A 14,620-nucleotide genomic window follows, 5' to 3' on the forward strand; every position below is an offset into this window, starting at 1 on the left:
TCACACTCAAAGTGCACACTCAATGCGTACATATCTAAATGCTTTAGTGGAAATAAATCCACTGCAATATTAAGTTTTAGCGGATTGAGTACTCTCCTAATTGTGGTTGCGGGGGGTTGAGTTTCGGCTCTTTGATCCCGGTTAACTTGAGGTGTTTACGGGAATCAATGTACCTGCGGCTCGGTCTCTGGCCAGGCCTCCTGGCTGCACCGCTGGACGTTGCTGATCGAATTCTGACATTGGAATCACAGTCTGGGTGAACAAGCAGCTTCGTGCGCGTAAGGTAAGATAAAAACGTACGAATTAAACTCTTGTTACAACTGTTATTGCTGCTACAACTGATATTGCTACAACCAGCATCACCACCTCTGTAGATCTCCTTTACAACTACCACAACCACTACTCTCTCAAACTACATGATCCACAACTATTACCACCTCCTCCACCCTAACCTCTACTGGTCATCACTACACCCTCCTTCATCACTACCTACCCCCCCCCCCCTTTCACCCCTCTACACCCTCCTGGGTCCTCCCCCCCACCACCACCACCACCACCACCACAAACTCCTACTACAACGAACTCTCTAATACAACCACCCTGCACCACAACCAAACCTTTATCGCAACCAACCCCCCATCACAACCAAACCCCCTGCCACAACCAGCCCCAATCACAACCTTAAACCCCAGCCACAACCAAACCCCTGCCACAACCAATTCCCCACCACAACTAATCCCCGACCACAACCAAACCCCTACCACTCACTCCACCACCACTCAGCTACGAAGACTGCTTAAGGGCACCAAATCTCACAACCCTTGGAAGGAAAAGAAACAAAGCGAGATATGATCACAGCATACAAGATCCCGAGGGGAACTACGCAAGGTGGACAAGGACAGCCTTTTTTAAATTGAAAGCAAGACGGGTCACCAAGTGTAGTGTACTGAAAAAGAGGAAGTTGTGAAAACCACATCCATCACCAACAGTTAATTGGGAACACCGTCAGTAAGCCTCGCCGAGGCATCAGAAACAAAGCGACTTGTAGGCGGGGCATAAAGAGCTAGAGCTCAATTCTCCCGCAGTCACTGTTAGGTGAGCACCACCACAGCACCACCACTCCACTACCACCACAACACCCTTGGCCCTCCCTCCCTCCCTACCACCACCACCACCACCACTCCACCACTACCTCCTCCTCCAGTATATTGACGGCGTGGAGGACAGCGTAGCTGTGGTCGAGTCGCTATAGCAACACCGGACAACGCCGACCCCCCCTAACCCCACCACCCCTCCCTCACAGTGCCTGCCACCCCCCGCCACCCAACCCCACCACCCCTCCCTCTCAGTGCCTGCCACCCCCCGCCACCCCTCCCTCTCAGTGCCTGCCACCCGCCCCCTCACCTACCGTGCCTTCCACCCCCACCGGTGCCTGGCACCCCACCATCCCCTACCGGTGCCTGGCACCCCACCATCCCCCACCGGTGCCTGGCACCCTCCTCCAGTGACACTGACCCCCAACTCTTGTCATCTTGTAGTCATAGACAAGAATGCACAAAAAATCTCCCCCCAGTCACTCAGCAACTTCGACGCTGAAGGAGTCGTGTTACGTGCAGCTTCCTCCAAGAAGGCGCGGGGGGAGAGCGAAGGACTCCGCCAAGGATCGGGACGAGTCCCTGTGATCAATATTGACTGTTCTACCTGCAGGTAGGGCGCAGGTCAACCCCCACCAATGAACGCCACGGCAAGAAGCATTTTTTTATCATAAACACTAAAGGCTATCAATTTCACAGCAGGGGGGAGGGGGTGTGAAGGGGGGGGGGGGCTAGTGAATGTGAGGAACACTCCAAGATACGTACATACGCACGCGCACACACTGCCGCGCACAGGAAGTGATGTGGTGGAGGCTGACTCCATACACAGTTTCAAGTGTAAATATGATAAGAGCCCAGTAGGCTCAGGAATCTGTACAACAGTTGATTGACGGTTGAGAGGCGGGACCAAAGAGCCAAAGCTCATCCCCCGCAAGCACAAATAGGTGAGTACAAATAGGTGAGCACACACACACACACACACACACATTCACACCCTCGTGTGCAGCAGACAGCAGACTAGAAAAGGCTTCAGGTATCCCTGCAGAGCTTGGAGAAGCAGAGAGTACAAGTACGAGCAAAACACAAGCAACAAGTATAAACATGGGCACCAGTAGCAGAAGAAACGCACACGCAGCAGCAGCAGCCTCAGGAGCAACAGCAAGACACAGCAGCAGCAACAGCAAGACACAGCAGCAGCAACAGCAGCAACACACAGAAGCAGCAGCCTCAGGAGCAACAGCAGCAGCCGCAGAAGCCACACAAGAAAGCAATTACCACTTCAATCGGTGGGCATTAGTGAGAAGGGTGATAGTGCTGAGCTGGGCGGTGACGGGAACCTTCTGACCTGCCTAGCCCCACTGCTGACCCCACGCCCCACTGCCGACCCCACGCCCCACTGCCGACCCCACGCCCCACTGCCGACCCCACGCCCCACTGCCGACCCACGCCCCACTGCCGACCTCACGCCCCACTGCTGACCCCACGCCCCCACTGCTGACCCCACGCCCCACTGCTGACCCCACGCCCTTCTACCGACCCCTCGCCCTTCCGCTAACAGACCCTGTCTTGCTAACCCACGCCCACTGCTGCGGACCCACGCCGACTCCTGCTGACCCACGCCCTCTCCGGCTGACGCACGCCCACTCCTGCTGACCCACGCCCTCTCCGGCTGACGCACGCCCTCTCCGGCTGACGCACGCCCACTCCGGCTGACGCACGCCCACTCCGGCTGACCCACGCCCTCTCCGGCTGACGCACGCCCACTCCTGCTGACCCACGCCCTCTCCGGGTGACGCACGCCCACTCCTGCTGACCCACGCCCTCTCCGGCTGACGCACGCCCACTCCTGCTGACCCACGCCCTCTCCGGGTGACGCACGCCCACTCCGGGTGACGCACGCCCTCTCCGGCTGACCCACGCCCTCTCCGGCTGACGCACGCCCACTCCGGCTGACCCACGCCCTCTCCGGCTGACCCACGCCCTCTCCGGCTGACCCACGCCCACTCCGGCTGACGCACGCCCACTCCTGCTGACCCACGCCCTCTCCGGCTGACGCACGCCCACTCCTGCTGACCCACGCCCTCTCCGGGTGACGCACGCCCACTCCGGCTGACGCACGCCCTCTCCGGCTGACCCACGCCCTCTCCGGCTGACACACGCCCACTCCGGCTGACCCACGCCCTCTCCGGCTGACCCACGCCCTCTCCGGCTGACCCACGCCCACTCCGGCTGACGCACGCCCACTCCTGCTGACCCACGCCCTCTCCGGCTGACGCACGCCCACTCCGGCTGACCCACGCCCTCTCCGGCTGACCCACGCCCACTCCGGCTGACGCACGCCCACTCCGGCTGACGCACGCCCTCTCCGGCTGACGCACGCCCTCTCCGGCTGACGCACGCCCACTCCGGCTGACCCACGCCCTCTCCGGCTGACCCACGCCCACTCCGGCTGACCCACGCCCTCTCCGGCTGACCCACGCCCTCTCCGGCTGACCCACGCCCTCTCCGGCTGACCCACGCCCTCTCCGGCTGACCCACGCCCACTCCGGCTGACGCACGCCCACTCCGGCTGACCCACGCCCTCTCCGGCTGACCCACGCCCTCTCCGGCTGACCCACGCCCTCTCCGGCTGACCCACGCCCTCTCCGGCTGACCCACGCCCTCTCCGGCTGACCCACGCCCTCTCCGGCTGACCCACGCCCTCTCCGGCTGACCCACGCCCTCTCCGGCTGACCCACGCCCTCTCCGGGTGACGCACGCCCACTCCGGCTGACCCACGCCCTCTCCGGGTGACGCACGCCCACTCCGGCTGACCCACGCCCTCTCCGGCTGACCCACGCCCTCTCCGGCTGACGCACGCCCACTCCGGCTGACCCACGCCCTCTCCGGCTGACGCACGCCCTCTCCGGCTGACCCACGCCCTCTCCGGGTGACGCACGCCCACTCCGGCTGACGCACGCCCTCTCCGGCTGACCCACGCCCTCTCCGGCTGACGCACGCCCTCTCCGGCTGACCCACGCCCACTCCGGCTGACCCACGCCCACTCCGGCTGACCCACGCCCTCTCCGCCTGACGCTCGCCCACTCCGGCTGACGCACGCCCTCTCCGGCTGACCCACGCCCACTCCGGCTGACCCACGCCCACTCCGGCTGACCCACGCCCTCTCCGGCTGACCCACGCCCACTCCGGCTGACCCACGCCCACTCCGGCTGACGCACGCCCACTCCGGCTGACGCACGCCCACTCCGGCTGACCCACGCCCACTCCGGCTGACCCACGCCCTCTCCGGCTGACCCACGCCCTCTCCGGGTGACGCACGCCCACTCCGGCTGACGCACGCCCACTCCGGCTGACGCACGCCCACTCCGGCTGACCCACGCCCTCTCCGGCTGACCCACGCCCACTCCGGCTGACCCACGCCCTCTCCGGGTGACGCACGCCCACTCCGGCTGACGCACGCCCACTCCGGCTGACGCACGCCCACTCCGGCTGACGCACGCCCACTCCGGCTGACCCACGCCCTCTCCGGCTGACCCACGCCCTCTCCGGCTGACGCACGCCCACTCCGGCTGACCCACGCCCTCTCCGGCTGACCCACGCCCTCTCCGGCTGACGCACGCCCACTCCGGCTGACCCACGCCCTCTCCGGCTGACGCACGCCCTCTCTGGCTGACCCACGCCCTCTCCGGGTGACGCACGCCCACTCCGGCTGACCCACGCCCACTCCGGCTGACCCACGCCCACTCCGGCTGACCCACGCCCACTCCGGCTGACCCACGCCCACTCCGGCTGACCCACGCCCACTCCGGCTGACCCACGCCCTCTCCGGCTGACGCACGCCCACTCCGGCTGACCCACGCCCTCTCCGGCTGACCCACGCCCACTCCGGCTGACCCACGCCCACTCCGGCTGACCCACGCCCACTCCGGCTGACCCACGCCCTTAAAACCAAACTACCGTAACCGATGAGAGCTGGGGACGCTTACGACGTCATATTAGAGAGAAAACGTTGACGTTACAGGGGCGGTCGGAGGAAACGTTTATCTCTCGGGAGTGAGTGTAAACGTTTACCAGGGGGGTCGGAGAGATTCTTATCTGGGGGAAGGGGAGAGACGGAGAAAAAACGCTGTCTTTGAAGTGGTTGGAGAAACGTTTGTTTACCTTGGGGGGGGGCCAGATAAAACGTTTACTCTGGGTGGGCAAAGAAAACGTTTACTTCGAGGGGGGGTCGGAGGAAACGTTTAGTTTGGAGGGGTTGCAGGCAACATTTACACTGGAGAGGACGCAGGCAACGTTTACACTGGAGGGGACGCAGGCAACGTTAACACTAGAGAGGACGCAGGCAGCGTTAACACTAGAGAGGACGCAGGCAACGTTAACACTAGAGAGGACGCAGGCAACGTTAACACTAGAGAGGACGCAGGCAACGTTAACACTAGGGAGGACCGGTAGGGAGCCGGTAGGGACCGGTAGGGAGCCGGTCGGCCGAGCGGACAGCACGCTGGACTTGTGATCCTGTGGTCCTGGGTTCGATCCCAGGCGCCGGCGAGAAACAATGGGCAGAGTTTCTTTCACCCTATGCCCCTGTTACCTAGCAGTAAAATAGGTACCTGGATGTTAGTCAGCTGTCACGGGCTGCTTCCTGGGGGTGGAGGCCTGGTCGAGGACCGGGCCGCGGGGACACTAAAAAAAAAGCCCCGAAATCATCTCAAGATAACCTCAAGATAACACTAGAGAGGACGCAGGCAGCGTTAACACTAGAGAGGACGCAGGCAGCGTTAACACTAGAGAGGACGCAGGCAACGTTAACACTAGAGAGGACGCAGGCAACGTTAACACTAGGGAGGACGCAGGCAACGTTAACACTAGAGAGGGCGCAGGCAACGTTAACACTAGAGAGGACGCAGGCAGCGTTAACACTAGAGAGGACGCAGGCAACGTTAACACTAGAGAGGACGCAGGCAACGTTAACACTAGGGAGGACGCAGGCAACGTTAACACTAGAGAGGACGCAGGCAACGTTAACACTAGAGAGGACGCAGGCAGCGTTAACACTAGAGAGGACGCAGGCAGCGTTAACACTAGAGAGGACGCAGGCAACGTTAACACTAGAGAGGACGCAGGCAACGTTAACACTAGAGAGGACGCAGGCAACGTTAACACTAGAGAGGACGCAGGCAACGTTAACACTAGGGAGGACGCAGGCAACGTTAACACTAGAGAGGACGCAGGCAACGTTAACACTAGAGAGGACGCAGGCAACGTTAACACTAGAGGACGCAGGCAACGTTAACACTAGAGAGGACGCAGGCAACGTTAACACTAGAGAGGACGCAGGCAACGTTAACACTAGAGAGGACGCAGGCAACGTTAACACTAGGGAGGACGCAGGCAACGTTAACACTAGAGAGGACGCAGGCAACGTTAACACTAGAGAGGACGCAGGCAACGTTAACACTAGAGAGGACGCAGGCAACGTTAACACTAGAGAGGACGCAGGCAACGTTAGCACTAGAGAGGACGCAGGCAACGTTAACACTAGAGAGGACGCAGGCAACGTTAACACTAGAGAGGACGCAGGCAACGTTAACACTAGGGAGGACGCAGGCAACGTTAACACTAGAGAGGACGCAGGCAACGTTAACACTAGGGAGGACGCAGGCAACGTTAACACTAGAGAGGACGCAGGCAACGAAAGATAGTGAACAATAACAGGTGTGAGAAACAAGAGGCCAACGACCGAGAAACAAACAACAAAAGCATGAGAGAGCAGCAGAGGCAGCATGACAACACCAGCAGCAGCAGTAACACACAGCAGCAGCAGCAGCAGCAGCAGCAGCAGCAGCAGTAACACACAGCAGCAGCAGCAGCAGTAACACACAGCAGCAGCAGCAGCAGCAGCAGCAGCAGCAGTAACACACAGCAGCAGCAGCAGCAGTAACACACAGCAGCAGCAGTAACACACAGCAGCAGCAGCAGTAACACACACAGCAGCAGCAGTAACACACACAGCAGCAGCAGTAACACACACAGCAGCAGCAGTAACACACAGCAGCAGCAGCAGCAGCAGCAGTAACAGCAGTAACACACACAGCAGCAGCAGTAACAGCAGTAACACACACAGCAGCAGCAGTAACAGCAGCAGCAGCAGTAACAACAACAGCAGCAGCAGCAGTAACACACACAGCAGCAGCAGTAACAGCAGTAACACACACAGCAGCAGCAGCAGCAGTAACAGCAGTAACACACACAGCAGCAGCAGCAGCAGCAGCAGTAACACACAGCAGCAGCAGCAGCAGGTGTGGCAAAGGCAGCCCAGACTGCAAGCATCATCAGCACTGCAAGAGCAGGTAAACACAGCAGCAGCAGCAGGAGCCACCCACCCTCCCCCCCTGATAATTACATGGCGAGTCCCCAGGCTGACACGGCTATGAGCCACCTGCTGACGCCAGCCAGTATTTTGTCAGCCTCGTCAATGGCTTCTGAAGTCTTGTTTTCGTCGGGGGGGGGGGGGGGGTCGTTGGCTCAGACGACGAGGAGTCGAGGTTAATTGTGTTGCTGTGTGTGGAAAGATGAGAATGATGGGCTGGGTGATTAATTATGCACACAACAAGAGTATCTCTGGCTGGCGCGAGGAGCCCGTTGCAGAGACATTTGACGTTGGCGAATACCATTTATTCCTGCCGGGAGAGGTAATGGCGCGCTATGTGGTACTCTTGTTTGGACTGGTCGCTACAGTAACGTCATCGCTCCTTGCAGGGTCGGCGTTCGATCTCCGATGGTGCAACGTGCTATGTGGTACTCTTATTTGGGCTAGTCGCTACAGTAACGTCATCGCTCCTTGCAGGGTCGGCGTTCGATCTCCGATGGTCCAAGTGGTCCAAAGGCCGAGGTCATTACACTCAGTCCTCATTTGTTCTCCCTGATGACGTTTTGGACGTTGAAAGTGTGTCCTCCTACTCCCTCGCCCCCCCCCCCTACTCCCCCTCATTAACCCCCCATTCTTCTCTCCTCACCTGCTGTTTATCTCACTCGTTCTCCTTGTGACAGCCTCATTCACTCCTAAGCTTCTCTAATCCCGCTCTCTCTCTCTCGCTCTCCACACATTTGTTTCTCACCAGCACAACGCAATTACGATCTCATTATGCCTCTCCGTCCGCTAATCACCACCACACTAACCTCCCACCTCTTGCCTGGCCCTTAACCACCACACACATGTCCACCACCTTCCCACGCCACACATGTATGTATGTATCAGTTTTCAGTTGCATATATGCCTGCGGACCATTCAGGCTTGTTCGCGTATGTATGTATTATGTATGTATATGTTTGTATTTATGTTTCCATACAGTATGTTGTATTTACTAGCTGGACCCCAAAAGTCAAGGCCAGTTTGAACATAACAAAAGTTATGTTCTCTTCGGGGTGCTTCAGAGAGGAGAGATGCCCCGCCCCGACCTGGTTGATTTTATGTACTTTATGTACTTTTATGAATTTGATGTACTTTATGTACATGCCCACCCGGGCATGTCTCCTCCTAGTGTTCTAAGGACGACCACCAGACGCTGCTGGCGAGTCTAACCCACGCCCCAAGACATCCTAAATGGGGTGTTGAACTAGTAGTGACACGGGCGACTCTCACTTGCTTTTTGTTTCCCCACTGTTCTGTTGCTGTTGCTGTTGCTGTTCCCGACGGCTTGTTAGGGGCGTGGCGTGCACCCTGCGTAAGCGCCGTTCATCATCCCAAATATTAATCATCCCGAAGACTCTTTAAGTATTTAAATGTCCTTTGGCTGAAAATTCTGCATCTTTACAATATAAAAAACATTTATATATATATATATATATATATATATATATATATATATATATATATATATATATATATATATATATATATATATATATATATATATATATATAGAGAGAGAGAGAGAGAGAGAGAGAGAGAGAGAGATATATATATATTAATTAATAATTAATTAGATTAATAATTAGTTAGATTAATAATTCTAACACGAATTTTCTCAATCTTTCGTACATTTCTTTTCACTGTTGGTGGTAATTCAAAAATCAATTCTCCAAAATTCATTTTTATTTTTGTAGACTATTTTATTTAATATTTTTATTTGTAGACTAGAAATAAAAATGAATTTTGGAGAATTGATTTTTGAATTACCACCAACAGTGAAAAGAAATGTACGAAAGATTGAGAAAATTCGTGTTAGAATTATTAATCTTACTTTTTCGGTCATATTTAATAATATATGTCTACAGGAAAGACTGCTACCAAAATATACTAATAAAAAAAAAAAAAATATATATATATATATATATATATATATATATATATATATATATATATATATATATATATATATATATATTATAATATATATATTATATATTATAATATATATATATTATATATATATAATATTATAATATATTATATATATATATATATAATGGACTGACAAGGAAAGCATTCGAAAAAAAGGTCCTTTTACATGTCACTTTAATATGTATCTATTAGAGTGACATGTAAAGAAAGAGACCTGTAATTACGACACAAGCCCTCCACAACTTTAAGAACGTAACGACATAACTTAGACGGGATAAGTCACGTTGTGGAGGTTGTCTACCACTTAAGAGCTCAAGTAGCGTGTGTTGGGAGGCGGAGTGGGAGGAGGACCCGGCCTCCCTCCCAGTTACCCTTCGCTAGTTACGAGGTGGGGGGGGGGGTGGTAGGAGCCGGGGGGGGGGTTGCCCCTCCACTCCATACTAGTTAAGAAGCAAGCCTGACTGCTGGCTCTGTAACTTAATCTTAATAATGACTTACAACACTTGTCAGGCCTTAGAGCCGTCAGTTCCGTGTTTTTCTCACGCGTGATCGGGTATCCACTTCAAACACTGGCGGGGGAGAGTGTTGACGGCGGAGGAATTTATAGCGAGGTGTTTTGAAGCAGTGTAATTGGAATTCCTAATGAATGTTTTCCCCCGTGCACGTAATCAATTATGACCAGTCTTGATACCGTGGTAACAGGTGATGGAGTGGAGCACACGGCTCCAGTAAACATGTTATCAAGAAGGAAGCCAGTTTACGGCCATAAACATCAACAAGACAACCACACGACCGTCCAACCAACCCAACACCACCTCGGCTTTCCTTGGCATCTTCTCACCGCCCCCCCCCCTCCCACCACACACCACCCCCACTACCACCGGTTATATTAATCGATTATAATCCCGTGAAGGTATTGAAGACAAGTGACAAGTGTGGGGGAGGTGTGGGGCCGTGTCGTCACTCCCACCCTCATCACCAGCGACGACCATGGGAGAGAAAACTCCCATAGTCGTCAAACACAATTCCTGGCGATTAATTTTCTGCCGTGACATCAGCTTGGAGTTGCCAGACCGCGCCAGACGGACGGCAACAATTCCACGCAGTATAATCCAGTTACTCTCATTATGTACATCCATTTGGATAATCAACCTGGCGACCAAAAGCAAAAAAAAAAAAAAAATAATTGTGACCATCTAGGTATTAAAAAATCTACGTGGAGAAGCGGTTATGTGTGTGGGGGAGAGGGGAGGGGAGAGGGGAGAGGGGAGAGGGGAGGGGGGGAGGGGAATGTAATGCCTGATCAGGGGCATGAGCTCAGACTGTGTTTATCAACAACACATTTTTTACGACCCGGAGTTAAAGTTGAATCCATGTACCAAGTGTGATCTGAGAGGCTGGTAGGGGTGCCACTTGGGACGTGTGGGGGCACCCAATACCACACCCTCGCCAGGATCGATACCACGCCGCCACAGATAAAGACCAATGTCTCGATACCACGCTTTTAGAGATGGGATAATACTGCTCCATAGATGGGCCCGGTACTTAAAGAGAGCTTTGATACCGTGTATTCATGGGCAGGACACCATACATCACCCCTGGGGCAACCCTTCCTCCGAATAGACTCTACGTTTTAATACTAAATGTAATAAGTACATTCCTGACTGTCTGCATAGTACATAAATACACTTCATTGTGCTGTTACATTTACCCCCCCCCCCCCATATATTCTCCTAATTTTGTGTTAATACACTCAAATTTTTTAGGTTGAAGTTTTCGTGTTCAATTCTATATACACAAGTTTTAAATGAAAAGAATGTTTTTTTCAGTTTTATTAAACAATAGAGATTTTACACAAAATTTGAAAATATCCTGTTACTTTATAATTTATTTAAAGACTTTAGTTTTGTTTTATTTGATTTATAAAATTGTAATATCAATATAGCTATAGGTTAAGTGCTAACTGTAATTAAGAAACAATAAATGCTACTTACATGCTTGTCCTCCTACACTCCCAAGGTTAGGTTAGGTTAGGTTAGGTTAGGTTAGGTTAGGTTAGGTCGTGGTTTCCTATACAGCTTTTCAGGTAAACTCTAATATTCACAATATTTTGGTGCGACGTTGACGATTAAGTGTATTTATGTACTATGCCGATAGTCAGGATTGTACTTATTACATTTAGTATTAAACCGTACTGTCTATTTGAAGGTTGGGCTGCATGGCTAGCACCCAGTACATCATCCATGGGGAGCGCTCAGTACATCATCCATGGGGAGCGCTAAGTACATCATCCATGGAAGAGCATTCAGTGCATTACTCATGAGCAGGAAAGTCCTCCCCAAGGTGATATAGTATATCCCCAGGTGATATACCACGCCCCCTTCAGTGTGCCCAAAGAGACCAGAACCCCCTCCCCCAACCCCTCCCGTATGCCAGAGAAACCAATTCCCCAAAGGCACTCCCCTCCAATATGCCCTAGGGACCAGACCCCCCCCCCCCCTTGCATGCCCCCTTCTGGCGACCGCCCCGCCAATGTGCCCCAGAGACCCAGCCCCCCCGAAAGGCAGCCCCCTTGTCGCGGCGTGTTGTCCTGGCAATACCATAAACCCCGACACTCCCCCTACACAACAATATGGACCAATCTTTCCCCACGGACGCCCCGCTCACACTACACCTGATCAGGAATTCCAGCGCCGAAGCTTATGATCCCCCTTGATATCAATGGAAAACCATCACAGAGCTATTGTATGGAGAGTACGGAGGGGTGGGGAGGGGGGGATGTTGATGGTCTCCTGGGGAGGAAGTTGATGGTCTCCTGGGGAGGTAGTGAGGGGGGGGGATGTTGATAGTCTTCTAGGGAGAAAGTGGGGGAGCATGGGGAGGATGTTGATGGTCTCCTGGGGAGGATGTTGATGGTCTCCTGGGGAGGATGTTGATGGTCTCCTGGGGAGGATGTTGATGGTCTCCTGGGGAGGTAGTGAGGGGGGGGATGTTGATAGTCTTCTAGGGAGAAAGTGGGGGAGCATGAGGAGGATGTTGATGGTCTCCTGGGGAGGATGTTGATGGTCTCCTGGGGAGGATGTTGATGGTCTCCTGGGGAGGATGTTGACGGTCTCCTGGGGAGGATGTTGACGGTCTCCTGGGGAGGATGTTGACGGTCTCCTGGGGAGGATGTTGACGGTCTCCTGGGGAGGATGTTAATGGTCTCCAGGGGAGGATGTTGATGGTCTCCTGGGGAGGATGTTGATGGTCTCCTGGGGAGGATGTTGACGGTCTCCTGGGGAGGATGTTGACGGTCTCCTGGGGAGGATGTTGACGGTCTCCTGGGGAGGATGTTGACGGTCTCCTGGGGAGGATGTTGACGGTCTCCTGGAGAGGATGTTGACGGTCTCCTGGGGAGGATGTTGACGGTCTCCTAGGGAGGATGTTGACGGTCTTCTGGGGAGGATGTTGATGGTCTCCTGGGGAGGATGTTAATGGTCTCCTGGGGAGGATGTTGATGGTCTCCTGGGGAGGATTTTGATGGTCTTCTGGGGAGGATGTTGATGGTCTCCTGGGGAGGATGGTGACGGTCTCCTGGGGAGGATGTTGACGGTCTCCTGGGGAGGATGTTGACGGTCTCCTAGGGAGGATGTTGACGGTCTCCTGGGGAGGATGTTGATGGTCTCCTGGGGAGGATGTTGACGGTCTCCTGGGGAGGATGTTGACGGTCTCCTAGGGAGGATGTTGACGGTCTTCTGGGGAGGATGTTGATGGTCTCCTGGGGAGGATGTTAATGGTCTCCTGGGGAGGATGTTGATGGTCTTCTGGGGAGGATGTTGATGGTCTCCTGGGGAGGAAGTTGACGGTCTCCTGGGGAGGATGTTGATGGTCTCCTGGGGAGGATGTTGATGGTCTCCTGGGGAGGATGTTGATGGTCTCCTGGGGAGGATGTTGATGGTCTCCTGGGGAGGATGTTGATGGTCTCCTAGGGAGGATGTTGACGGTCTCCTGGGGAGGATGTTGATGGTCTCCTGGGGGAGGATGTGATGGTCTCCTGGGAGGATGTTGATGGTCTCCTGGGGAGGATGTTGATGGTCTCCTGAGGAGGAAGTTGACGGTCTCCTGGGGAGGATGTTGACGGTCTCCTGGGGAGGATGTTGATGGTCTCCTGGGGAGGATGTTAATGGTCTCCTGGGGAGGATGTTAATGGTCTCCTGGGGAGGATGTTGATGGTCTCCTGGGGAGGATGTTGATGGTCTCCTGGGGAGGATGTTAATGGTCTCCTGGGGAGGATGTTGATGGTCTCCTGGGGAGGATGTTGATGGTCTCCTGGGGAGGATGTTGATGGTCTCCTGGGGAGGATGTTGATGGTCTTCTGGGGAGGATGTTGATGGTCTCCTGGGGAGGATGTTGATGGTCTTCTGGGGAGGATGTTGATGGTCTCCTGGGGAGGATGTTGACGGTCTCCTGGGGAGGATGTTGATGGTCTCCTGGGGAGGATGTTGATGGTCTCCTGAGGAGGAAGTTGACGGTCTCCTGGGGAGGATGTTGACGGTCTCCTGGGGAGGATGTTGATGGTCTCCTGGGGAGGATGTTGATGGTCTCCTGGGGAGGATGTTGATGGTCTCCTGGGGAGGATGTTGATGGTCTCCTGGGGAGGATGTTGATGGTCTCCTGGGGAGGATGTTGACGGCCTCCTGTGGAGGATGTTGACGGCCTCCTGGGAAGGATGTTGACGGTCTCCTGGGGAGGATGTTGATGGTCTCCTGGGGAGGATGTTGATGGTCTCCTGGGGAAGATGTTGACGGTCTCCTAGGGAGGAAGAGGGAGGGGTGTGGAAGAGGAAGAGAGGGAAGGGGGGGGACGGAGAGTCTCCAAAATATAAACATTATCCCCAAGCCTTACAAAGCTCAGTTTCCGGACCTGGATTCACGGGTCAAAAATAATATATATGTATCATTGTAACATTCTAATAATTCTAAGTATTATGTGTGACCATCTACCAGGACCAGGCATTGTTTTGCCCCTACATTATTTTATCATTTTTTTTTTTTTTGTTATCTAACCTCTCGCAACTTTTCCTGCGTCCTTTTCTTTTTGCGAAACGCTTAGACGTCTCTGTTCTCGTTCTCTCTCGCTCTCTTTCGTTCTCTCTGGCGCTCTCTCTCTCTCTCCCTTATTCCTTATACCCGTTCCTTCC

At 54.2% G+C, this 14,620-nt stretch overlaps 1 protein-coding gene and 1 long non-coding RNA gene across 2 annotated transcripts in view; both read right to left on the reverse strand.

Moving 5' to 3' along the window:
* LOC138372937 (uncharacterized) overlaps nucleotides 1–10,209 on the reverse strand; it is a 267,880-nt gene extending 257,671 nt beyond the window's left edge. The window contains exon 1 of the long non-coding RNA XR_011231012.1: nucleotides 9,937–10,209. This is a non-coding gene — a long non-coding RNA (uncharacterized lncRNA). The remainder of the gene's footprint in view (nucleotides 1–9,936) is intronic.
* Nucleotides 10,210–12,911: 2,702 nt separating this feature from the next.
* Nucleotides 12,912–14,309, reverse strand: LOC138372802 (uncharacterized). The gene has a single exon (XM_069338458.1). It carries the CDS (start codon nucleotides 14,307–14,309, stop codon nucleotides 12,912–12,914), a length of 1,398 nt encoding a protein of 465 aa, XP_069194559.1.
* Nucleotides 14,310–14,620: the final 311 nt, after the last annotated feature.

The sequence above is a fragment of the Procambarus clarkii genome, chromosome 40, assembly GCF_040958095.1.
Source record: "Procambarus clarkii isolate CNS0578487 chromosome 40, FALCON_Pclarkii_2.0, whole genome shotgun sequence".
Classification (NCBI taxonomy): Eukaryota; Metazoa; Arthropoda; class Malacostraca; order Decapoda; family Cambaridae; genus Procambarus; species Procambarus clarkii.

Bases quoted from the DNA above. Each gene is read 5' to 3' on its own strand.
- LOC138372802 (XM_069338458.1), bottom strand. From the start codon at position 14,309: ATGTTTATATTTTGGAGACTCTCCGTCCCCCCCCTTCCCTCTCTTCCT.